This window comes from Zalophus californianus, chromosome 14 (genome assembly GCF_009762305.2).
Source record: "Zalophus californianus isolate mZalCal1 chromosome 14, mZalCal1.pri.v2, whole genome shotgun sequence".
In the NCBI taxonomy this organism is placed as follows: domain Eukaryota; kingdom Metazoa; phylum Chordata; class Mammalia; order Carnivora; family Otariidae; genus Zalophus; species Zalophus californianus.
In genome coordinates, this window is record NC_045608.1 from 7,639,027 (window position 1) to 7,664,220 (window position 25,194).

Below are 25,194 nucleotides of genomic sequence, written 5' to 3' on the forward strand. Positions count from 1 at the left end.
TCTCCCTCTCAGCCTTTCCTGGCCCCACGAATCCACCTTCAGTGGTGTTCACCTGTCTGGATGTACAATTCCGTAAAGCGGCCCACCACCGAGGGCATCTCCCCTGCCTTCACAAGTGAGGCGGCAAAGAACAACTGTGTACATATTGTTCCCTGCTTGTGGCTGTCGGGCTCAATTCCAGACAGCGGAACATTTATGCCGGAAGTTCATGTGCATTTTTAAACTGTTAACATCTAATTTTTCCTCCCGAAGGTTGTGGCAACTTAAGCTTACAATAATGATGCCCAAGTGCCCCCCGCCCCATGCTGGCCAACATTGGCTATCTTGCGGTAGAATTCGCATATCCCTAGTAAGAAGGGAGGTCAGGCATTTTCTCAGTCATGCTGCTTATGGCTGGGGTTTGGCGTCTGGCCTTCTCAGGGGCAAGTGGACAACATCTAACCAACTCTCCATGGGCCCCGTGGCTACCTCACCACTGGATCAGGCAGAGTTGAGACCTACGGGGCACAGAAGCTCCGTTGTGGAACACCACAAACACTAGATTCACTTAATGCTTCTTAACTGGTGGCTCTTTTATCAGTCCCTTCCCCCTCAAATGCAAACCGGAGGGCTGTCTCCTGAAAACAAGTGGTGAGCATCTTTGAGGTACCACCTTTCCAATTTCTTCCAGTGAGAGCAATAGGATATTTGAGCTTGTTTCCTAATTGCAAACCTTTAGCAGTGTTAGACCTAAGATTTTAAGAACAGTTATAGAAGCAAAACTTAAAAGCAAAAAAAACCTTGAAAGGTCTAGTCTATAACTTGACCCAGTTCACATAATCCACCTAACAGGCTCGGAGTTTAAGAACCACCAGTCTGGGGCGCCTGGGTGGCTCAGTCAGTTAAGCATCTGCCTTCGGCTCAGGTCATGATCCCGGGGTCCTGGGATCGAGCCCCAGACTGGTGTCCCTGCTCGGCAGGAAGCCTCTCCCACTCCCTCTCCCTCTCCCCCTGCTTGTGTTCCCTCTCTCGCTGTGTCTCTCTCTGACAAATAAATAAATAAAATATTAAAAAAAAAAAAAAAAAAGAACCACCAGTCTGAGTGGACCACACCACACCTAGCTCGTTCTACCCGGAGCCTAGCCAGGCCACCCTCCCTGTGAGCGGGATGTGCCCCATCAGAAAGAAAGGAGGAGGAGAGGGAGAGAGGAGAGCAAGAGAGATGGCGTATCTGTAAGAAAAGTCAGTATATTTATGGTTTGCTTTATAAAAGTTACTATAATACAATGGTACATAGTATTGAATTCACAAAAATATGAACAAGTATTTACAACAAGACACACCCACAACGGAAACACTTCTCTTCAAAACAAGTTACATACGGATGACAGAGTCTATATGCACAAACATCCCTAAAACTTATGGGTTCTCTTCTTTGCAGGAGGAGAGAGGCAGGGAGGGAGGGACAAGAAAAAAAAAAAAAAAAGGCAGAAACCCCTAACTTTTCAAAAGCAAAGATTTGTTCAATGAAAATGAAGGTATTGAAAGAAAAATGAGCCATGTTTCTGGATATGGCAAACCATTTTGGGGGTGGGGCGGGGGTTCCTGGGGACGGGGAGGGTGCAGCCCCTCGCCGCTTGGGCAAGGTGAGGCCAGGGTGAGGGGTGAGGCTGGCCCCCAACCCCGGTTTCCTCACATCCCCCTCCACTTCTTCTCGGGGGAGAGGGGTGAGAATGAAGGCAGCCCCTTGGGGGCTTGCACAAGTAACTTAAATCAACCATCTCTACAAACTACACATTTCCTCATGTGAAAAATAAATATTTCCTCAGTTGCACAATTAGGCAGAAAACCGCAAATGGAAGAGAAGGTCGCCGCTGTGCCCAGGTCCCTCCTCTGTGTCTTAATGCCACCGATTTCATCGACCTTGAAACCCTGAAACTGGTGGGCACAATCTCAAACAGGGAGGGCATGGGGTAAAGAAATTAAACAAAACAAAACAAAAAACACAACAAAACCACCAACGACAAAAAAAAAAAAGAGAAAAATAACAATTCTTTGTACAGAATTTACATGATAACAAGCTTGACACAAGCTGAAGATACCAGAGGCTCCGGGCCTGGGCCTGCGTCCTCAGGGTGGGGGCGGCCCGTTGGGAGCTCTCCCGTCTGGGTGAAGATGACTCCTGGTCACAACAGTCACTTTCCAGAAATTATTTACATGCCTGCTCTGCTTTCTAGGGTGAGAGGGACTTGCTGTGTGTGTGTGTGTGTGTGTGTGTGTGTGAGAGAGAGAGAGAGAGAGAGAGAGAGAGAGATTTTTGGAAATACAAAGAAATGAGCAAAAAAGTCTTCCCACATGTTTCTACAAGAAACAATGTTCCCGAGAAAAAGTCCTTTATGGCAGCCTATATACAGAAGTTGGTTCTGAACTTCAAAAACCTATTTCTTCCCTTCGTTTTGATTTTATACACGCACAGGAAAAAAAAAATCCATGGAAATAAACCCTGAAGAGGATGATGGGAAGGGGGTAAAAAAGGTTAAGAAAAAAAAAAAAAACAACAACAACCTGTCAGACTTAGATCTGAGTTTTAAAATCTTCTCCAAGATTTTCCTTTCTCTGGGAGAATAATCTTCTCACTCCAAAAATAAATATGCTCTTGCCTTCTTGGGATGAGGGGGCTGCTGGCCAGGTGGGTCGGGGTGTGGGCTAGGGGCAAGTGGGTGAAGCTTATAAACAAAAAAATGCCACATGCACATGATCAGAGACCCCATAGTGGCGGGACTGGGGGACCCGCCTGCCCTGGGAGGCCCTCCCGCCCGGGTGAAGGTGAGGGCAGGAGTAGACAGGACCCTTCCCAGTGCCCCCACACCCACACTGGGGCCTCAGGGAGGCTCCCTCATTGCTGGCATTCGAATGAGAAAGTAAACATTGAACCCAAGATTTTGGGGGTGGCGGGGTGTGAGGTGGCAGGAGAGCCCAGATGAGAAATTCCTGCCTGGGACCAGCTTGGCTCCACCAGGGTCTGCTAGGGGAAATGGCGCCCCCAGGCTGCTGGGGAAGGAACAGATGGGGGGGGGGGGTCTTCTCCTCACTGAGTCACCTCTGCCCGCAGAGAGGGGGCCTTGTGTAGTGTTCTGAGGTCAGAGCCGCGTGGCCCGACCCCCCTCCTCTCTGCAGCACCTGGCCCAGCGCCCTGGCCCGGGGGGTTCCGGAACGTGGGCCGACACGCCACCACACCGAGGCCTCTGCAGCCCCCGCTGGGGGTCCCCGCTCTCTGATTCTGCTTTCACATTTCAACGGTTTTAAAACGTCTTTTCTTATGACGAGGAAGAGAGTAAGAGAAGACAAACAACATAGCAGCATTCATGGAAAGAGGCTGATGGGGAAGACGGGAAAAGAGGAGGGCAGAGACAGAGAGACAGAGAGTGAGAGACACGGACAGAGAGTTTACGCTGGAGCTCAACAAAAGTCCTGAAGGGAGCATTTTAAAAAACCAAAGAGACATGGGCTGAGAGACAGAGAAGCCCTTTCCCACTGAGGGGCTGGAGCTGCGCTGGGTCCTGGGGGTAGTGTTGGGGGTGCCAGGCCCTGACATGGCCGCTGGGTAGGGGACAGCACCTGAAATGGGGGTGGGAGGTGGGGCTGGGCCCGGTGCCCTGGGGCCCACGCTCGGGAGCCCCAGGGCGGCACGGGCAGCCTTCCACAGGGCCTAGTTGAGGGTCCCCCGGCAGTTCTCAGAGCCACACAGGCAGGGGATCTTGACGTCCTCGATGGGGAACTTGTAGTCGTAGGTGATCTCCCTCGTTGACGTTGATGTGCTGCTTCGAGTAGATGACAATCTTCTTCTGCGACTCCACCGTGATCACCTTGGCATAGCAGTTGGGCTGTGGGCGAAGCAGGAGGGGAGGGTGAGCCGAGGACTCACCCGGTACCTCGCCCAGGCCCACCGCCACGAGGCCTCCCGAAACCCGACGGAGCTCCATGCCCGAGGCCTGACAAATATGCCGCACGACCCCATGCCCACTGGCCACCTGCTCGAGCCTCGGCTGCCCTATCTGGGTGATAAGGACCCCCCGCCTCTGATACTAAGTAAGAATGATGATGATGGTAATGATAATAAAATGTTCCCCAGGACTCCAATTTCCATTTATACTACAGGTGACTCCCCAGATTCTATTCCTAGCCCAGGCCTCACTTCAGAGCTCTAGAGAGGGGGTCAGCAACACCGGCTCCTCGCTGCCTGTTTTAGCAAGCAGACTTTATTGGCACACAGCCATCCCCGTTCATTTACATACCGTCTACAGCTGCTTTTGTTACAATGACAGTTAAAGTAGTTGCTAAGAGATCCTCTGGGCCACCAAAGCCAAAAATATTTACTATCAGGCCCTTTACAGAAAAGGTTTGCTGGACCCTGCTCCAGACCCAGAAATCCAAGTACCTGCTCGATATCGGCCTCTGGCAGCTCCAGGAGACATTTTTGCCTCCGTAAACTCAAACCTAAAACTCAAGGGAGTGGCCATGCCACGTGTCCAGGCCCCAGACACCCGCCTCCTGCACCTTCCTCCACTGATGCTGGATCTGGCCCACGGCCACGCCCAGTGGGTTCTACCCCCCCAAAGACCTCTTGATTCTGTCCACTGCTCTCCACCTGCACTGCCACAGCCCCAGGCAGGCCCCTCTCATCACTCGGCTGGACTTCAGCGGCTCCCACGGCCTCTCAGTCCTCTGAGAAAATCTACTCCTGACCCAGCAGCCAGGGGAATCCTGTCACCCCATGGCTCAAAACCTTCCAGTAGCCTGCCTGGCTTTTAGAGAAACTTTAGATCACTCAGCTCTGCCGGCAAGGCTGAGTGATCTGGCCACCCCAACCCTGCTAACCTCATCTCTTACCTGCCCTCTCGCCCCCTAGTCCATCCCTGCTGCCTGCTTTGCTGTCCCTCAAACAGGTGTTCTCCCCTCCAGGGCCTCCCTGAGCAGAATGCGTGCCCCACTCACTGCCACCTGGGTGATTCCCTCCAAACCCTCAGATCCCATAGGAGAGGCAAGCCAAAGTCCCTACTGGCCCAGGTGAAGATCCAGTCACGGTTGGGAGAGCTAGCTGGGTCAGCACACTCAGAGGGCCTGCACTCAGGGGCACATTTGGTTCTCCCGACAACCTACAGGGAGGGACTGTTTCCATCCAGATCAGGAAACCGAGGCACTGAGACATTACTTAACCAGACTACGGTTCCACTTGCTGAGTAGCGATGTCGTGACTCGAAACAAAAAGAGTTTGGCATCTGCTCTGGAACTCGCCTGCCCCGTCGGAAGCTCCCCGTGTTTGTCTTCAGCATGAGACTCACCCTCGTTACCAACACTCGCTGCCCCCCGGGCCAGCGCCATCCACCACCATCATCACTAGCCACGTGCGACTATTTAAGTTCAACCAAATTAAATGAAAAGCTCAGTTCCTCAGCGGCACTGGCCACATTTCAAGTGCTCAACCCAACACGCAGCTTGTACCACGTCAGTGGACAGCGCGGATGCAGAGCATTTCTGCCACTGCGCTAAGTTCTAGTGGACACCCCTGCCCCAGAACGAAAGCTGTGAACTGTGAACTGCGCGGACCACTTCTTGAGCACCTTGGGTCTCATTATGCCCATTTTTCAGAAGAGAAAATTGAAGCTCAGGGGAGAAAGACTCCGTATACAAAGCCTCACCGCCCCGCCCCCCCCGCCCCCATCAGCCGGAGGCCATGCCGATTCTGTGCCAGAAGCCTCTGGGGGCAGCAGCGGCCCCGTCCCAGGCACTCACGTTGCAGCTGTGGTTGATGAAGCGCGCAAAGTTGCCGCACTTGGTGGCATCGATGATGGTGTCGTGGTCCACCCGGAACATGTAGCTGCTGCCGATGCCCTCGTCCTCGTAACGCTTTTCCCGCATGTCCGCGATCACCTGGCCGGGAGAAGGCCTCAGTCTGGGCTGGACCGTCCTGCCCCCACCCCTCCGCCCAAGCCACCGGGCAGTGCCTACCTGGCGGATGTTCTGGCCCACGTACTCAATGACCATCTCGTCGGCCGCGATGGGCTCCATGGCAAACAGGCCCAGTCGTGAATGTGGCTCTTGCAGAACTTGAGCTTCTTCTTCCGGAACTGGGGGAGGGAAGGAGCTGAGAGGTGAAAGCCCTGGTCTTAGTCCCGCAGCCCCCCCCCCCGCCACCCCCCACCCCCCCACCCCCCCCACCCCCGGGGCCGCCGGCTGCCCTGGGTGGGGCCCGGCCTCACCTTGAGCTGGTTGAACTTGAGCAGGTCACTGTCACAGCTGCCAGTGAAGGAGGACAGCAGACGGCGCTGCTCAGAACGCCGCTCCGAGCCCGCCCGAGTGGAGGCATGAGGCTGCGCCGGGATGCTCATGCCCTGCCAGGGGCGACGGCGACAGGTCAGGGGGGGCGTGGCTGTCCCGCGGTCGGGGGGGAGCTGGCCCACTCGCCGTGGTCCTGGGTACCCGTGTCCCTCTCGCATCCTTGGCGACACCCCCCCGCCAAGCCCTGGTCCCTGTCTTCCCAGCTTCCTTGCTCTGAGCTTGTCTGTGCCTGTCCCATCCCTACCTGTCACCTCTTCTCTTCCCTGCTCCTTCCTGTCAGAATCCAAACGTGCTCAACGTCCTCCAGGCAAAGCAAACAACACAACTTTCCCTTCACACTTGCCATCTTTCCCGTCTCAGCTGGAAGATTGGGAAATGCCTCCACTTTCAGGAGGGAAGATGGTGGGTGTCTCTCCACCCCGACCCCCGTGGCTCTCACCTGGGTGAGCTCATCCTTGCTGTGACCTTCCCTTAACATTTCCGTCCTGATGACCAGAAGTCCCCCTCCCTGGCTCTCTACTGGGCCCCCAAAATCCAACTGCCTAACAGACCTTACTACCTGGATGTTCCACAAACCCCAAAACTCAAGCCTCCCACCTCAGAGCTTGGCATCCAGCTTCCTAGTTCCCCAGGCCGGACCCAGCAACGTCCCAGCCAGTTCCTTTGTCCCCTACAGACAAACTGGCCCCCAGGTCTGTCCTTTCAGCTTCCTAATATTCTACTGTTCCTGATACTCTTTCAAACATAGCCAATTTTTTTCTCACAGCAAACGCAGTCGAACCTACCCACGTGTCTGGACTGGGAACTGCAGCAACTGTGCCCCAGTCTCCCCTCAGGACCCCTGCAGTCAACTCTCCACACAGCAGCCAGCGTGAGCTTTGAAAATTGGGCTGAGCCATGTCACCCTCACCCTCTCTCTGGAAACCCCCATGCAGCTTGCAGTCACACACAGAATACAAATCTAACCTCATCACCACAGCCTCCAGGGCCCTGACAACCTGTTCTGTCTCGGCCTCAACTAATCTTTCCTTCCCTTTCTCACACCACCCGAGATCCTCCCCACCTCAGGGCCTTTGCACATGCTGCTCACGCTGAGCGTGACTTCCAGCCTTAGTGAGTCCCTCTCCTGCTTTAACTTTTCTTTTCTTAAGTAGGCTCCACACCCAATACGAGGCTTGAACTCACTCACGACCCCAAGATAAAGAGTTGCATGCTCCACTGACTAAACCAGCCAGGCACCCTTCCTGTTTTAACTTTTTATTGAAGCCTTTTTCTACTTCTCTGTGGTGTCTCCCAGTTATCCACATGGCTCATTTCTTTACTCTATTCAGACCTGGCTCAACTGTCACCTTCATTGACCCCCCTGACTCACCAAGCCCTAACCTCCTCTCCTGTTTACCCCACTTGAAAGTCCATGTTTATTTTATTTGTTCACTTATTTCCTACCTCCCTTCTGAAAGGTAAGTTCTACAAGGAAAAGAATTTTGTCTCGTTCACTCTGCTGTAGACCCAGAACGGTGCCTGGAACACAGCAGGCACTCAACAGACATTTGCCAAATTTAAAAAGGAAAGAACGAACCTTCTGGAAATGCAACTCCAACTCGGCTCACATCCCTGATGAAAACCTCGGAGGCTCCCACTTCCCACCCACGCCGCACTTTTTCCAACCTGAGCGCCCAGGTGAGTAACACCCTCTGCGCCGGCCCCCTCTGACTCCACAAGCCCCCATGCTGCCTGGCACCCCATCTAGGAGTCCGCACCCACTACAGCCCGGAGGGGGGGGGTCCAGGGTGTCTGGGCAGGGACGGGCAATGCCAGGGGCAGAGGCAAGGGTACTGACGGCAGTACCTGTGTGTCTGTCGGGGGCTCGTCGGTGCTGGCGCGGCTGCTGTTGAGGTATCTGAGCTTATCCTTCTTGTCGATGGTATAGAAGCCCTCACTGCGGGCACAGCCTGTCACGTGCTCACGGATGCCATCGTCCCGTTTCTTTTTCTTAGCTGAAGAGAGGCTGGTGGGTGGGTGTGGGTTAAGGGCCACACGGACATTCTTGGAGAGCCCCTCCCAGTCCTTCCAGAGGCCAGCCTCCCTACCCTCAGGCGTTAACCTCCAGGAGGCTCCACCCCCCACAGCTAAGCCACCTCCGTGAGGCTGCCCACTGGCTAACTCTCCTGATGCTCCGAACTCCGCCAGGGGTACCTAGTTGCATGGCCCTGGGTGTGTTTCTTAGCCACTTTCTGACTCAGATTCCCCAGCAGCAACCTGGGGCAATAACTATGCCTCTGTGAAGGACTGCATATGCTTAGGTGCTTAGCAGATTTCCTCAAACAGAGGAAGTGCTGAGTAAATTAGTTTGACATAGCGGGGATGATGTCCGCTCCAACGGATAGTGCTGTCAAGAGCGGCTGGAGTAATAACCAACTATCAGGGTAGCATCGTGGTCTGGAGCCCAGATTCTGGAGGCAGATTTGCCTGGGTCCAACTCCCAGCTCTGCTACTTCATAGCTGTAGGACTTCGGGGAGGTCAGTTAACCTCTCTGAGCCTCAGTTTCTATAGAAATAAAATGGAAATAATAGCCCCTACACCTCACTGGGCTGTTGGGAAGATTAAATGAGGTGATGAGGGGGGCTAGAAAGAGTGCGCCCCCGGTCCCTGCTACTGTGATGGTTGTACAATCGCGGCGCTACCCTGGGCCCCGGGACCTGCTCACTCTGGGGGGGTGAGACGGGCCTGGCACAGAAGGTGGTGACTCCACATGGAGCCTGGCAGGTGGCAGCCCAGACACGGCTTAGTAGGTGATGGGGATTTGTGCTGGTGCCTTCGTGGGTGTCCCGGGAGACAGGGCCCAGGGAGGTGGGCGAGGACCGCGCCCCATCAGCTAGGATATAGGGATGGTAGACCCAGAGGGTGTCATTAAGCCAGTCCATGCCGTTGTCCTGCTGCAGCAGCCGCTCGTAGGTGACACACAGGAAGCGGATGTCCTCCTCATCGATGCCACCGTTCCAGATGTCATACAGGATGGTCATCTCCTCAAACTCCGACCGGGGCCGGAAGAGGGGTTGTGGTGGCGAGAGCTCGGGCGAGGCTGGGGCCACCAGGTCCTCGTGGCGCTTCTTAGGCGGCCGGCGCCAGGGCCCCCGAACCTTGGCCAGGTCCATGAACTCCTCAGTGACCTCATCGCGCCCGCGGGGGCCCGGAGGGATAGCCTCGGAGGGCCACTGGTTCTCTAGCTCCTTAAAGGGCAGCTTGGTGGACTCAACAGGGGGTGGCGGTGGGGGCGGAGGAGGCTGGGGGGGCAGGGGCGGTGGGGGGGCTGGGATCCCCGCGTTCCGGAAGTCCAGGGTCACGGCCCGGGGGTCATGGGTGCTGGGAAAGACAGGGGTCTGTGGCTGGCCTGGCAGGAGCAGGAGGTCCCTGCCGAGGGTGGCCCCCCCTGGCGGCCGGACCAAGGGCCCATCCAAGGAGAGCACAGCTGGCGGGGATCGCCGGGGCCTGCCCGGCTTTCTCTTGATAGGGGGTGGGCACGGGGCCAGCGGCGCGGGCAACAGAGGTGGCAGCTGGGCAGGGGCCCGGGTCTGGGCCCGCAGGACAGGGACGGGCAATGCCAGGGGCAGAGGCAAGGGCAAGGGCAGGGGAAGAGGCAGGCCCGTCTCCAGGAGCACCGGGGAGGCCAGGGGGCCAGATCGCTCATCGCGCCGGCCAGCTGGGAGGGGGCAGACAGGCAGGAGCAGGGGCCCGCCAGGCTCGGGGAAGGTGGGCGTGAAGCTGAAGTCCCGACCAGGTGTCCTGGGGAGGCCCCCACTGCTTAAGCTTGGGGACTGGGATGGGTAGGAGAAGGGGCTGCCGGGCACCTGTGGGGAGCTCAGTGACAGGCCGCTGCTGCCCCCTGACAGTGGGGGCTCCCCACTCGGCGTGGCCGGCACCGTCTCTGTACTCTGTGACTTGGCCAGGCTGCCACAGAGGCCCGGAGTACGCGGGGGCTGCTCCTCTGGAGGGGGCTCCAGAGGGACGGGTGGGTGTGGGGGGTCTGGGGTCTCGGGCTCTGGTGGTGGGCTAGGCGGCCGGGGTGGTCGAGGGGGTGGTAATGGCGGCTGCAGGGATAAGGAGCGCGGCGTAGGGGGCTCCACTTCCAGGTCATCCTCTGCAAAGAGGTGGGGAAAACCAGACCATTACTACACGAGTCAAACATCTCGCGGTGCCCTATTTGTGCTGCCCTACTATGTGCTTAATACCTGACCTCAGAGCCTTCAGAGCCCCCTGGAGTTCTGTGAGTATGGGGACTGTCCCCCTACAGCTAAGCGACTCAAGCCTTCTCAGTGCTCAGCCCAGTGTCAGGCACACAGTAGGTGCTTGATAAATGATGGTGGAATAAATGAAAGACATAAGGAGACATGGTTGCTAGCCTTTGACATTATGTCCTAAGAATGGTGTCCTTGTGAACAGGAAATGTCCTGTGGACCAAGAAAACGAGCTCCGCTCTTGAATAAAATTCAACAAGTCCCGGGCGCCTGGGTGGCTCAGGTGGTTGGGCGACTGCCTTCGGCTCGGGTCATGATCCTGGAGTCCCGGGATCGAGTCCCACATCGGGCTCCCTGCTCAGCGGGGAGTCTGCTTCTCCCTCGGACCCTCCCCCCTCTCGCGTGTGCTCTCTCTCTCTCTCTCAAATAAATAAATAAATAAAATCTTAAAAAAAAATAAAATAAAATTCAACAAGTCCCTTTTCTGCAGGACTTATCAGAGCCTTTCTCCTAGCATTTATCTCCACTGTCATATAATACACTTTTCTAGCTAATCTGCTGTCATTTATCACCCTGCCCTAGAATATGAGCTCCATGAAGACTGATAATTTTGTCTGTTTGACCCACTGTTGTATTGCCAGCGCCTAAAACAGTACTGGGGATACAACACAGGCTTAATTAGTATCTATGACAATATTCAAAGACCTGTGGTTCTGTAGCCAAATTACATAGAATTAAAGAAACTACAACAGGTTTTTTTTCCTGAAGGACTTATCAGAGGTGCGAACTAACCACACATGGCTATATAAATTTAAAGTAAACTTAAACAACGTTACAAATTCAGTTCCACTTGCCACATTTCAAGTACTCTTAGCAACACCGTGTCTAATGGCTATGGTACTGGACAGGGCAGAGAGAGAGGACATTTCTATCACCAGAGAAAGTTCTATCAGACAGTATGTTAGAGCCTTTAATATGCTCTGTGCAGTTCCATACAGTGGTGGAGGGGGCAGGGGTGTCCACGGCTCCTCTCACCTGGCGCAGTGCCCCAAAGCCTCCCCCACCTGCCTGTCACTAAAATGACCGTGCACGCGGCTGCCCCCCCCAACCTTCCTGGGAGCGTCCCATAGGACTAATGGGCCAGGGGGGAATTATTGGCGCTAAGGACTGGGGACAGCAGCAGTGCCCTGAGGGGACTATCCGGAGTTCTGGCTAGGTGCCAGGCTCCACGCTGGCACATTATGTCCCCTCGCCCTGTCCTTCCATATGACCTCACGGAGGAGACACTATCTATTGATCCCATGTTACAGGTGAGGAAACCAGAGCTCGGGAAGGTTCAGCAATTTACCCAAAGGAGCCTGGGCTCATTCTGTCGGCGAGGACATCCTGCCTCCATCCCCACCACCCCGCTGGGGGCTGCAGGTGTTACCTGGGGTGTGCTCCGGGGACGGTGGGGGCCGGGCCTCCATCTCTCCCGCCGGGGGCTCTGGAGACCGCAACCTGGCCCCTTCCTGCTTCAGGCCCGGCTCCTCGGGGGGCTCCTTGCAGCTAGCCGGCTCCTCGGCACACACAGGCAAGGGGGGCTCTTCCGGCATGGGGGTCCGCTCCTCGGGGGCTTCATCCTCAGCCTCGATGTCCACCTCCTCTTCCATGACCGAGGATTCCATCACAGGGGCCCCCGTGGCCACATCGTCCTCCAAGTCCTCGTCCGGAGCTGCAGGAGCCGTACTTTCATCTGCTGCTGCCTCTTCCTCCTCCTCCTCCTCCTCCTCCTCCTCCTCTTCCTCCTCCTCCTCCTCCTCCTCCCTTGCCACCAGCTCCTCTTCATCCTCTGAGGACGATGATGAGGACTCGGAGCTCGATTCGAACTCAGAAGACTCAGAGCTCTCGCTGGCGGACGCGGCTCCAGCCTCGGAGGTGGCCACGCTCACTGTCTCCTCTGGGCAGGGGACACAGGCAGGAGCCCTTCAGCGTCTGCTGCGCTCCAGCTGGCTGCTTCACCAAAGCTCTTACGCTGGTGGCACCCGGGCTCGGGGCGGCCCTCGGCTATCTGGGGCACATGTGCGTGTGCGTGCGCGCACAGGCGCTTACGTGTGGCAACCAGCCACCGTTTTTAAAAATTGAGCTGAATCCGCAGAACGTAAAGCCATTTTAGAACGCATAATTCAGCGGTATTTAGTACATCTGCAGTGCTGGACAACTACCTCCGGCTCCGGGACATCCTCACGAGCTCGAGAAGAAACCCAAGCATCTCAGTGTGATACCGCCCCTCTATCCTCCCACCTTCGGACCCGGGCAACCACTAGTTCGCTTCCCGCCCGCACCGACTGGCCTCCTCTATACACGGTAACGTAAGCATGTCACGTGGGTGCGTTTTAATGCGTTCACATTTTGAAGGCAGGAAATCTCGTCCCCAAAGTACCGCTGAGAGCCGCTCAGGCTCCGCTCCGCTCTGCAGGGCCCCCCCCCCCCCCCGCCAGCCCCGCTCACCTCCGTCCGAGTCCTGCGCCTTCTCGCTCGCCTCCGACAGGGCTAGGTCCTCGTCCTCATTCTCAGACTCCTGCTCATCACTGTCCTCGTCGTCATCCTGGGGGGGACGGGTGGGAGGCGAGGGTCAGCCAAGGGCGCCCTTCGGCTGGCACAGCACCCCGGGCCTCCCCAACCCGGATGTACCTTATCTGACGTGGATGAGGTCGAGGAGGAGGAGACCTGGCTCCTGGGGCCTTCCTCCCCCTCTTCCTCCTCCTCCTCCTCCTCTTCCTCCTCCTCCTCCTCCTCCCCTCCCTCCTCCTCCTCCTCAGTGCTTTCCCGCTCCTCCTTGTCGGAGGCCGAGGACGAGGGTGAGGTCGTGGAGGAGCCCGAGGACGAGGAGGCCGACGACGAGGATGACACGGACAGCGACTCCTTCTCGTCCTCCTCCCCGCCGCTGTCCAGCTCCAGCGGCCTGGCCGGCCGTCGCCGCACGCCCACGCCCTTGGGGTCCCGCTTGGCGAGCTCGCACGGGGCGTCCGCCATGTCCCGGTCCCGCTCGCGCTCCGACTCTGAGGGGAGAGAGGGGTGTCCGAGCCGGGCCGGGGAGACATCGGCGGCGACCCCAGCGCCGGGCGAGAGGCGCACGTACCTTCATCTTCCTCATCCACGGAGGCTGAAGGTCGCAGGCGCTTCTGGTCACCAGAAGAGGCCGTGTCTGGCGGCTCCTTCCTCTTGACCTTGAAGGAGGGCAGGCGGATGGCGCCGCGCAGCCCGATGCCCAGGCCGAGGCCCTCGTAGCCCAGGCCCTCAGCCTTGCCCCACGACTCCAGCAGGCACGAGGCGATGCGGTCCTTGGGCTTCGGCCGGTCTTCGTCCTTGTGCTCGCCCGACTTCACTGGGGTCAGGGAGGCCTGGGGCGCCGGAGAGGACGAGACTGTCCCCACGGCCACGGGGCGGCCCTCTCTTAGCAGCCCGCCTCCCCTCAAACGTGACAGCCACACCGTAACTGACACTTCCTTCCCGCAAAACTGGCTGCGCTCTGAGCCCACGGCTCCAGACGCCGGCAGCGCCCCACTCGGCCTCACTGAACCTCAACGTCCCCACCTGCAGAGCAGGCCCCACGCGCCAAGTGCACATCCGTGTCGCTACACGAGCTTCACGAAGTCACACTCACACTGTCCTACTTGGGGTTACGGGGAGCGCCGTTTCCAAGAACACGCCTCAAGAGAGGAGGGGGTGGGGGGCCGGCCGGCCTCCCTGGGGCACCCCGCACCCGCTGCCTACCTTGGCCATCCGCTCCTTCTTGTCCCACCACTCGTCGAAGGCCCGGAAGGCCACCACCTCGACCATCTTGCGGTTCAGGTCGCGCTTCATGATGGCCTTGAGCTCTTTGAGCACCACCAGCAGGACGCCATCGACAGTGGCCTTGTGTGGGTCCTCCTGGCGTGGCACGTAGCCGGGTGGCGGCACCGACGGGTCAAACTTGGGGAGGGGTGGCCAGGGCTGCCCGCGGCCTGGTCCGCTGTTGCTCAGGGAGAACGGGCCCCGGTAGGGCGGCAGGTTGACAAACTGCAGCCCAGCTGAGGCCGCCGCCGCCGCAGCGGCCATGAAGGGTGGGTAGGGGCAAGCGCCCTGGCCGGTCATCAGACGGCTCAGCATCTGCGTTTGCATCTGGAAGGACATGGGCATGCCGCCCCACTGGCCACCCAGCACGTGGCTCATATCCACCTGCATCACGGGAAACAGCCCCGGAGGGAAGGGTGGCAGCGGTGGCAGGAGGGGGGGGGGTGGGACACCAGGTGGCGGCGCTGGCAGGGGTGGTGGGGGCACTGTCACAGCTGGGTGGGCCGGGGGTGGTGGGGGCGGGGGCGGCGGCAGAGGTGGGGGCATGGGGAAGCCTGGCTGCGGCGGGGGCGGGGGCGGGGGTGGGGGCAGTGGTGGGAAGCCGGGCGGCGGGGGCAGCGGCAGGGTCGGAGCCAGCACAGAGGGGGCCGCCACGGCTGCCGCCCCTGGGGTCACCACCATGGGTTTGGGGCAGTCGGCGCTGGTGATGGGGGCTGAGGGCATCTCATCATCCGAGATCTCCATGTCCTCGCCCGAGGACTGCTGGCCCTGCAGGGAGAGCCAGGAGAGAGTGGTGAGGTTCAGCCTGGGAGGCCAAGTTGGCTCGTAGAACCCTTCCAAACACCAGAAAGTCACAGAAGCCTCCCGCAAGACTCAGAAGCAACATGGATTCTATGGTTCAGATCCTGGTCCCCTCCCTTCTGGACCATGTGACCTTGGCGAGTCACTTAACCTTGCTAAGCCCCAGTTTCCCCGTTTGCATAATGGGCATCCCAGTACCTGCCTCACAGTTTATGAGGACTCATTCATTCATTCCACAAACACTTGCTTGGCACCTGCTGTGGGCCAGGCACTGTTCTAGGTGCTGGGGACACAGCGGTGAACAAGACAGACAAAATCCTTGCTCTCATGGAGCTAAGCTTCAAGAAGGAAGAGGCAAAGGATAAGCAGAATGAAGATGTGAAATACACAGCCCACCATGGAGAAAAAGGAAGCTGGGGAGGGAGACGATGTGAAGAGGGAAGCAGATTCTGTCAGCTTGAGAGACTCTATTTCCATTTGTACTCAGAGAAGGTAATACATACTAAAGTGCTACAGTGCTTCCGATGTCTGACCATCTCTCTAAGGACTTCATAGATATATTAACTCAGTTAGTCCCCAGAACAACTCTACAAGGTAGATCTGCTATCTCCATTTTTACCGAGGAAACTGGAACACAGAAAGCTTAGGTAACTTGCCCAGGGCCACAGAGCCAATAAGAGATGGAACCAGGATTCAAACCAGTAAGTGGCTCTCCAGCCTGCGCTCCCAGTCAGCCTGCCATCCTCACTGAGGCGGAGAGGGCCAGGTGGCCAAGGTGACGTTTGAGCAACAAGGTTTAGCAGTTTTAAGGCCGTATAAACAGGAGGTATGTCCTTATTTTCCTTAGTTACTCTTCGCATCTAGTCTTCAGACTGCATACTTAGTGTGAGCCAGTGTGGGGCTGAGTGCTGTGTTTCATTTCTCGTCTGCGCTCTACCTAGCAAGGTGGGGGTCTACTCCAACCCCTCTGACAAGTGAGGAAACAGGCCCAAAGCCACTGGCCCAGGAGGCACAGCCAGTCAGAAAGAAGGCTGGGACTCAAGCTCAGGATGGATCCCCTGGATTCAGGGCTACCAGGTGAACAGGGGAGGAGCCGAGGAGGACCCCAGCTCTGAAATGGGCACGGCCCCTTTACACCAGGACACAGGGCTTTGGGGAGTTCGACACACAGGCCTGGAACTGGAAGGGGGCACTTGGGTGTACATGGCAGAGGTGGAGTGAAAAGGCCAAGCAGGGGTGGGGGAGAGGAGAGTTGGATCGCCCCCAGGCTCTAGTGTCTGGACAAGAGGTGACTAGGCTCAGGACCTGCCCTAGATGAACTTGGCTAAGGAGACAGAGCCTTTGTAGGCTGGAAGAGACAGGGAGTGCATTTGAAGGCTGAAGGGGAGGCGTCTGTAGAGGCTGTAAGGTTAGAGGTCAGATCTTCAGGAGAGCGAGTCCACAAAGGGAAATGGGGGGGGGGGGGGAGTGCCGCGGGGAGGAATACCAAACTTTCAGCAGTGGTAGGAAGCTCTGGATTTTGCTAGACGCCCCTCTACACATACACTTCCCCCCCCCCCCCCCCCCGCCCCCGGGGTCCGCAAGCACTTGCTGGAGGAGAGACTGGCAGGCTCAGCATGATTCTCAGGGCCAGAGCCCGGGAGATCAGTCCCGGACAGCGCCCAGCTAGGCGAGCGCAGCACACGGAGGGTTAAGCCGGCACCGCGGCCAGCCAATCGCAAGGAGACCCGGATCCTGCGCTCCAGCCCTCGGCCCTGCCCCTCCCTCCGCCCCTCCGGCGCCTGGGGGTGGGGGTGAGAACCAGCGGGAACTAGCCGAGCGCTGAAGTGCTCAGCACCAGCGCGCGCCGCCGTGCCTGGAGCTTCCCTTGCGGCACCTCGCTGAAGCCGAAGACAGTGTGCGGGAGGTACTTCCACCGTCCCATTTCACAGACGATGAAACTAAGTCTCAGAGAGGGAAAGTGCCTTACCCAAGGTCACATAACCAGTAAGTGACAGAGCTGGGTCTCCAGGCTCAAGGACTGGAGCCTGAACTTTTAACCACCAGCCTCTGTGAAGAAAGGGAATGTCCCTCAGCGGTGCTCCCTGCTCTCTCTCTGGAGTCTTCAGCCTGAGCTGGGTGGGACAGCCTCCCGTTCAGTCTGGGGGAGCCCGGGTGCTGCTCTCCAGGCTGCCAGCAGGGGGCTCCCGAGGGCCAGCCTGGACGTTATCAGTACTGTGGTCTTCCCAGGGCTAATGTCCTGGGGCATCCCGACCCCACCTTTCTTGGGCCTCGGTCTCCCCTTCCCTACACTGACAAGATGGGAGAGCCCCGTCCCCCCGGCTACTCTGGGCTTCCCAGTCCTGGACCAGCCAGTCAGCACCGGTAAACATCCCCTCACCGCGGGTAACAGAGGGAAGATGGCAGGGCTATCAGCCCCCCACCTCTGCACACCTGTCAGCTCCTCCTGCTCAGACCCCTTGGCACCAGAAACCACTTCCCTAGAACCGTCTGGAGGCCCTCTGGAGCACCGGCCACCTACAGTCCCCTCCTGGGCAGGCCACGTTCCTCTCTGTTCCTCCCTGAGGCAGCCAAACATGCCTAATCAAAGGGCCTGGGAAGGGGGGGGAACCCTCCTTCCCGCCGCCCACAGGGGCACAGAGCTCTGTCTAAGTCCCAGGCTGCTCATGCCCGCTGGGCGCACAGGTTCCAACCCAGGTCTTTGGGAGGGCCAGGACAGGTGCCTGGACCAGAAATGGGGAGGAGCAGAACCAAGGGAAGATGACCTAATCCTTCCCTCCAAGGGACTGCAGCACACAGCAGCCCCCACCCCAACCTGGAGGCTGGAGATTTGGGTAATAAGACCCCAGATGAGGATCTATGGGTGAGGAGTGGTGGAGAATGGTCAATTTTGCCTGTTTCTGGCTGTGGCCCTCCCCCTGGGCTAACCCTTAACTCCTTCACTCCTGGGGCAGAGGGAGAGGGCTAAGGGGAATTTCAGTGCCCTCCCTGCCCACCCTGGCCACCCATCTCTTCAGAGGGCACTAGGTTCTAGGAGACAGTACTCCAGAGCTCCCACCTGGCCTAGCCTAAGAATGCTCTGGCTAATCCCTCTCCCCAAATAAGCCTGAGTGTCAGGATCAGCCCTGATCACCCCCAAGCCACCCAACAGAGGAGGGGATCCAGAACCATTACCACAGTCCATCCTATCTGGGGTCTCGGTAAACTCCTACCCAAGAAGCTCAAGTCAGAACTGATCCTGACGTTGAGACTGAAATGTCTCAACTTCCCATACCTAACCGGAGAGCAACAGAACCAGGTCATGTTTCCTTTCTCTCTATGGCTGCTAGGCTGCTCAGAGCCAAACCAGCAGCTCAATCACAGCCCCTGGTGCTTTTGGCATTCTCTTTTTATTCTCTGAATTTGACCTGTTATTTTAGCTGCCCTAACCCTGTTGCTTCTGTGTTTTAGCAGCTAATTGTCCTAAGGAGGTAATATTTCAGAGGAGGAAAGAGGGAGACACAAGATAAACAAAACCAATCCAAGACAGAGGTGGACAGACATGGTGGTACCTCATCCATCTTCTCTGAGGTTGGGGTCCTGTCTCCAGCCAGGTCCAAGGCTACCTCAGTTGTCTGGCCCAGAAGACCAGAAGGGTCCGGGGGGCCTGGCTCCGGAGGGGGCCGGGGCCCCAAGCCCAGGTCAAGCTCATCATCCTCATCGGAGTCGGGCAGTGGCGTGGGGCTGATATCCTCCAGGCCGGTGCTGGAGGGGCGTGAGGAGGGCGGTGTGGGGCCTCGAAAGCCTGGCTGGGAGTTGGTGCCAAAGGGAGCCAGTGGGGAGAGCTGGGAGGAGGAGGAGGAGATAGGGCTGCCCTCCATCTGCAGCTCCGTATCCGAGTCCTGCTCCCGAAGGAAAGGCAGCTTGGTGCGCTGTTCCTTCAGCAGCATCTCTATGCGTGAGTCCAAGCTGTCATGGGGCTTCTCCAGCCCCGCAGGTGATGACTCCAGCGTAGGCGTGCCTGGACTGTCGCAGGGCTCAGGACTCCAGCCAAAGGTCGGCCGGCCACCCAACTCCATGCTGTTGGCATCAGGAGGTGGTGGGCCAGGCGGTGTGCCTGGCTTCTCCTTGGTCAGGGGCTCAGTGGGTGGCAGGGGTGGGGGCACAGGTGCTCTCCGGAATTCCCCGCTGTCGCGGGCCCCAAAGGCGGCTGCGGTGGCGGGCTCCTCAGGGGGTGGGGGGAAAGGGGGCACAGGAGTCTGATACGGAGAGAAAGTCGACTTGAATGTGACTCCAGGAGTGGGGGTCGCTGGGGCAGGTGGTGGAGTGTGGGCGAACGTGGCCGAATCTTGTGGTTGGGCCTTGAAAGGAGGGCCACCGTTGCCCCCACTGCTGCTGACTGCCCCAAACGGGAGGTCCACAGAGCCCCTGAAGGCGGCTGGTGCCCCTGCCACTGCAGTGACCGCACAGGAGTTGTGGACATAATGATGCTCGTGGCGGCGGTTGTAGGCATCTGTGAACTTGCTTTCATGGCGCCGGGCCTTGAAGGTCACTGTGGGGTCCTGGCTGAAGAGGTAGGAGGGTGTGGGCTGGCGGCTGGAGTAGCTGGAGTCCTGCGAGAAGGGGGTGCCCAGACGCGGTGTGAGCGGCGTGCCCTGTCCGTAGGAGTTGGGTGTGTCCAGGCGGCAGCTGGAGTATGCAGTGTCTTGGGAGAAGGGTGTCCCACCACTATTGGGGGTGACAGAGCATGAGCCGGAGCCACAGCCAGCAGCTAGGCTACCATCCTTGAGGCGCTTCAGAGCATCTGACAGCTAGGGAGAGAGAAAGAGAGGGGCAGCAGTGTGTGAGATCCCTGGGGGGAAATCCTGCTGTGCGAGGGGGCTGTTTTCCCTTCTCACTCGGGGGATCTCAGAGCCAAGCTGGTCACGCTAGCACTGCAGTACAGTAAAAGGAAGGGGGGGCAGGAGATTGAAGAGGAGTTTCTGGATGGTCCTAACTTTTCTCTAATCTTAGAATATCCGGTTATCCTCAAGGAAACTTGAGGATTTTTTATAATCCCTAAAGCAGAGAAAAGAGAAGATCCTGACATCTCGGTTTGAACTGGGATTTCCCTCCTGTCTCAGATTGTCAGAAATCAAAGACCTTCCAGCAGGAAGAACTATGGTTTGGGGACTGAGGGGGTGGCCAAGGGCTCTGTTCCCTCCAGTCTCCCAGTGTTTTAGGAGTTAAACAGCATGACATGGTTAAAGTGCCTAACGAACAACCCAGCAAGTCAGCAAAAGACCCTTCATTCTGGCAAAGCTGCTCCTCAGGGCAGCTGAGTTGTTGGGGAAGGGCTGATTGAGAATTTCCCCATGTGAGGGCGGTCTAGGTGGAAGGCGGTGGTTGAGTAAGGAGTCAGTCTTGCTCTGGAAAGAGGGACCTATACTCCGCTTTCTGGGGGCAGGGGTAGAGCAGTGCACAGGACATCAGACACAGCAACGTTTCAGCACCAACACAAAGTAAGCCCTAGTAGGCTGTGGGTCTCTGGAAATCCCAGCCTGGGCAAGGCCAGGCTCCTTTCCCTCCTGGGCTCTGGAGTCCAACGCTGGAGATGGTGAAGTGGGGGCAGGGGGGCACACCAGAAGCTGGTGATGAGTGTGAGTGTGAGTGTGTGTGTGTGTGTGTGTGTGTGTGTATGTGTGAGGGGGGCGGTGCTGATGGTGATCTACCCACCTGCAGGGTCTCATTCACGATTGGAGAGACAGCATCCAGCTCACCCACTGGGAGGGTCTGGGGTGTGTATCGGCCCGTGACCAACAGTTCGTAGAACCGCATTCGGGTTTCCCCTGTGGGAAGGGCAAGGGAGGGAGGACTCAGGAAGGCTCCAGGTTGGGGCAGACCCCACAGGTTGGCTTCCTTGTAGGCCCCTTGTGCCTGAGACCCCCAAGCCTAGGAAGCTGTGTGACCCTGACTGGGTGACCACCTCTCTTCGCACCTCACTGAGAAGTCTTATCTGTTCAACAATGCTGCTAAACTGTATGATTTTTCTGACCTTAAGATTCAGAATTTAATCCTTTGTGCGACTGGGACTCCCCCAAAACAGAAATGCCACCCCCAACACAAAGCCTTTTCCTGTCCCTTGGGCCATGGCACCCAAACAAAGAGTCAGGTCTTCCCTATCAGCCAGAGCCTACAGCAAGTGGAGAGACCCAGTGACACAGAGGCCACAGTTTGTTGCTAACTATCTGGGGCCAGGTGACCAGCAGAGTTTGTAAAACACACTCTGGCACCACATTACTGTGAACTCCACAGGCCTCCTCCTCTGACCAGGCTCCCCAGGCTCCCCAGGTCTGCCTGGGACTCAGTCGCACAGAGTCCTGTCTGGTAACCCTCCCCCCACAGCAAAGAGAGGCCTCTACAGAGCAGGGGGCCCCAGATTATTGATATTTATAGAGCCCTCTGAAGCAGCTGCTTACATATGCAAAGGAGACGCATTCCTTGAGCTACACTTTACACTTTACTGGTCTCTTTCTCGAAATTCGAAATACGAAGTTAGTTGGCAGTCTCAGGGCCTCCCATTTTTTTTTTTTCTCTTTCCCCTTTTCAGAAATGAAATGGGCATGTGACAGGGAGAGGGCTCCATATTCAATTCTCAGAGAGACATCAGACTGCAGCCACCCAAGGGATATGTAGATTTGGAAGGGTCTGTATGCCCCTGACAGAGACTGAGATACTAGAGGTCGGGAGAGGGGTGCTGTGGCTTAGGCAGGAACCTGGGCTTGTGCCCTGAGGAAACTCAGAACTAGGTACAGGCTTGGCAAGACTTTGTGGGATAACTGTGCCTACCCAGTTCCAGCGTCCCTCCACAACCTCCAGCAAGGGCTTAGAGACCCAGTCAGTAGGTATTCATTATTAAAAGCAAAAAAGAAGGGTCTGGATTTTCCGGTTTGGGTTTGGTATGCCCTGGTTGCCCCCAAACCCTATGCTCACAGAACTCCTGGAAGCTGCCAACCAAAGCCCTCCCAGGCAGTATCTCCCAGGAGACCCCAAGAGGCACTGGACCCAACAGTGCCTGTCCAGTCACAGGGCAGGCTGCTCCTCAGGGCACCCAGCACCTTCTATATTGGTGGGAACTTCCCTAGAGAGGCCACAGGCAAACTTTGGGGGATGCCCTAGAGTCCTGCAAGCCCCTCTATCCAGCAGCCAGCTTCTCCTCCCAAGAACCTAAGGGAGGAAGGGTGGTTTCTCCAGCTCCACTCTCCCAGCAGCCAGCTCAGAGGGAGCACAGAGCGGGATTCCGATGCACCGGAGGTGCTGCTGTCTCTTTAAGAGAGAGGAGGGAAGGCACAGTGTCAACCCTTGAGCACCCAGAGCAGCCCGCCCAGCTCTATCGGAACATTATCAATGAAACCACACTCTGGGCCCAGATTGGTTTCCACCTCCAGAGGGAAGGGGTAGCACTGGGGGGTTTGGGACCCTGGATCCTTGGAGGACCCTCTTTTTAGTTGAAGGACCTACCCTTTGTGTATTTAAAGACATTCTAGCGGCTCTCCCTCAGCCCCTCACAAATAAACAAACCCTGCCTCCTCCCCTAACCCAGATGGCAACACTGGGGACCGCCTAAACCCAGGCCACCAGGGCTCCGAGAAGGGCCCGCAAGGGTGTCAGTGGTGGGGAAGCCTCTGGGAGGTCCCTAGGGGTACATGCAGTAGCCAAGGACAGCACATTTGGTAAATTATAGCTTGTCTCCTAGCAACAGACAACACATTTAGCTCCACGTGACTCTACTCTCAGGAGGGGGCAAAAAAAATAGGGTTGTGGGGGTCCCCAACACTACAAGAGGGGCTCTGGGAGGGAAAGGAGTCATAGTGACAGGGCCTGCCCCCCCCCACGGTAGGTTGCCCTAAGCAGGCCTCCACTCACCTTTAGTGTCCAGCTCCACGTGGATGATATTGCCCATGACTGAAGTGCTATGCAGATGCTGAACAGCCTCCTTGGCTCCCTTGACCGTCGCAAAGACCACCTTGGCAATGCCCAAGTGCTTCTTGGTCTTAGGGTTGTACAAAATCTCCACCTCCTCCACCTCCCCATACTTCTTACACATGTCCCTCAGGAAGTTTTCTCGGATGTTATCATTCAGCTTGGCAAATGTCACCTGCTTCGGAGGCACCGGGCCCACGTAGAACTCATCGATCTGGCAGGGACGAGGGGGAAGGGAGTTTGGAGAACATTGAAACCGAAGGGAAACAACATTCCCCACTCGCATGCCCGTTGAAAACAATGAAGGGTAAAAAATATATACATATATATATTTTTTTTTGGAAAAAAAAATGCACGCGGGCGGGCCCGGGAAGCGGAGGATTAAATCGTTTGGAACGTGGAAGTCCTCTGGGTTCGAAAGGAAAGGGGAAAAAGAAACAGTTTCTCTTTCCCCACCCCCCATTCTGGCCTCCTCTCCCTGCTGCGGGGTCAGGGGCAAACCCTGGGTCTAGGAAGTTGTCCCCCTTAAGCCACAAGGCTGAGAAGGGGGGCGGGTCCCGGGGTAGAGCCGCCTGGCTGGCAGGAGCCAGGTGGGGACCTGGAGCCCCCAGCTGGGCCGGCAGGACACTGTATCAGATCCTGGATTACAGTTTCACTGAGTGTTATTCTGTTTACAGTAGCCCAGAGGGGTCACCCCTCTCGCTGACATCTCCCCCTCCCCGCCAAAACTTCCCCGGCCGTGGACGGCGGGAACTCAGAATCTGGCTGGGCTCGGTCAGGAGTGGCGTTATTTTCGAACTCGGGGAGTGGCGGGGGGGGGGGGGGGAGGAAGACCGTGGGGTCGGGGGTAGGGGTCCTACCTTGAATTTGGGCACCGACAGCTCCAGCTCCTTGGTTTTGGTCCAGATCCCAACGACCCGGGGATCTTCGACAATTTCCACCGGGCGGTTGCTGGACATCTGTGGGGAGGCATGGGGGGGGGCGGGGCGGAATGGGAGGGCTGGTCCCACTCCCCAGGGGCAGGGGCAGACTCCCTTCTCCAGGCACTTGTCAAACTCCAGGACTGGGGACCCAGCTGACAGTTGGCCCGGTGGTTGGAAGGGGGGGACCCTGGGCGGCTCGAACCCTTTCCCCCCCGCCCCGGACTCGGCTGGGGGGGGGGGGGGCGGCGGGGAGGCGCGCCGGCTACTCACCGCCAGGCTGAAATGCTGCCCATCGTAGCGGTACAGTTTATGATGCCCCTTTTTCAGAGCCGGGTCAATCATCAACTTGTAACTTCTCCAATGGTGGTTCCTCCTCTCGCCCGAAGGGCCGGGCTGCGGCGGGGGCTGCTGGTGGTGGTGGTGGGGGGGGTGACTGTTCTCCATGCCGTTAACCCAACCTGAAAACGAGCAAGTTGTTGTCGTCTCCGCCGCGGCGGCGGCCGCTTCTACACACACGCGAAAGAATCAGATCGTCCAGCCCCCACCCCCTCCCACCTTACCAGCGCGCCCCAAAAGGAGCTGTCTCGCTGGCTCCCCCCAAAATAAGAATAGAGCGAGAGAATAACCCTTCCGGGAGAATTAGGCGCCCGCCCGCTCGGCCACCGTCTCGGGGCGGCAGTGAGGGGCTCCGGGGGGGGGCCCGGGGCGTGCTGGCGGGGCCCGGGGCGCCCGGAGGACGCGGGCTCTGGCCCATGGTGCCAGTCCGGCCGCCTGACCGCCCGGCGTGGCGCTCGCTCGCTCGCTCGGCCCGGCTCGCGCGCTGGGCTCGCGGCAGGCCTGGCGCCGCCCGCCCGCCCGCCCGCTCGGCCCGAGCCGGAGCCGAAGCCGGAGCCGGGGCCGGGGCCGGGGCCGGGGGCTCGGGCCGCCCGGCTGCCGACCGCGGCCTCTCCCTCCCCGAGCCGCGCTTACATCCCCGCCGGGCGCCGGCCTCCCTGCGCCGCCAGCCAGTACATGGTGTCCCCCGCGGGAGCCGAGGCCGGGGCGGCCGGACGGGGGGCCGGGAGGGGGGGGGTGCCGCCGCCGCGGCTGCCGGGCCCGGAGCTGCTGCCGCCGCCGCCGCCGCCGCTGCCGCTGCCGCTGCTGCTGCTGCTGCTGCTGC

General features: G+C 58.1%; 1 protein-coding gene across 1 annotated transcript; it reads right to left on the reverse strand.

Annotated features, from left to right (window-relative positions):
• Positions 1-1,167: 1,167 nt before the first annotated feature.
• On the reverse strand, positions 1,168-25,119 carry SETD1B (SET domain containing 1B, histone lysine methyltransferase). The gene is given in 19 exon segments (XM_027576891.2): positions 1,168-3,778; positions 3,780-3,863; positions 5,773-5,910; positions 5,989-6,059; positions 6,062-6,107; positions 6,240-6,371; positions 8,167-8,333; positions 9,204-10,457; positions 11,984-12,493; positions 13,045-13,141; positions 13,228-13,595; positions 13,676-13,937; positions 14,311-15,138; positions 18,723-19,961; positions 20,866-20,978; positions 23,056-23,326; positions 23,973-24,071; positions 24,306-24,493; positions 25,005-25,119. Coding segments are annotated over 18 exon segments (5,943 nt in total). The 5' UTR covers positions 24,480-24,493; positions 25,005-25,119; the 3' UTR covers positions 1,168-3,688.
• Between the last annotated feature and the right edge of the window lie 75 nt (positions 25,120-25,194).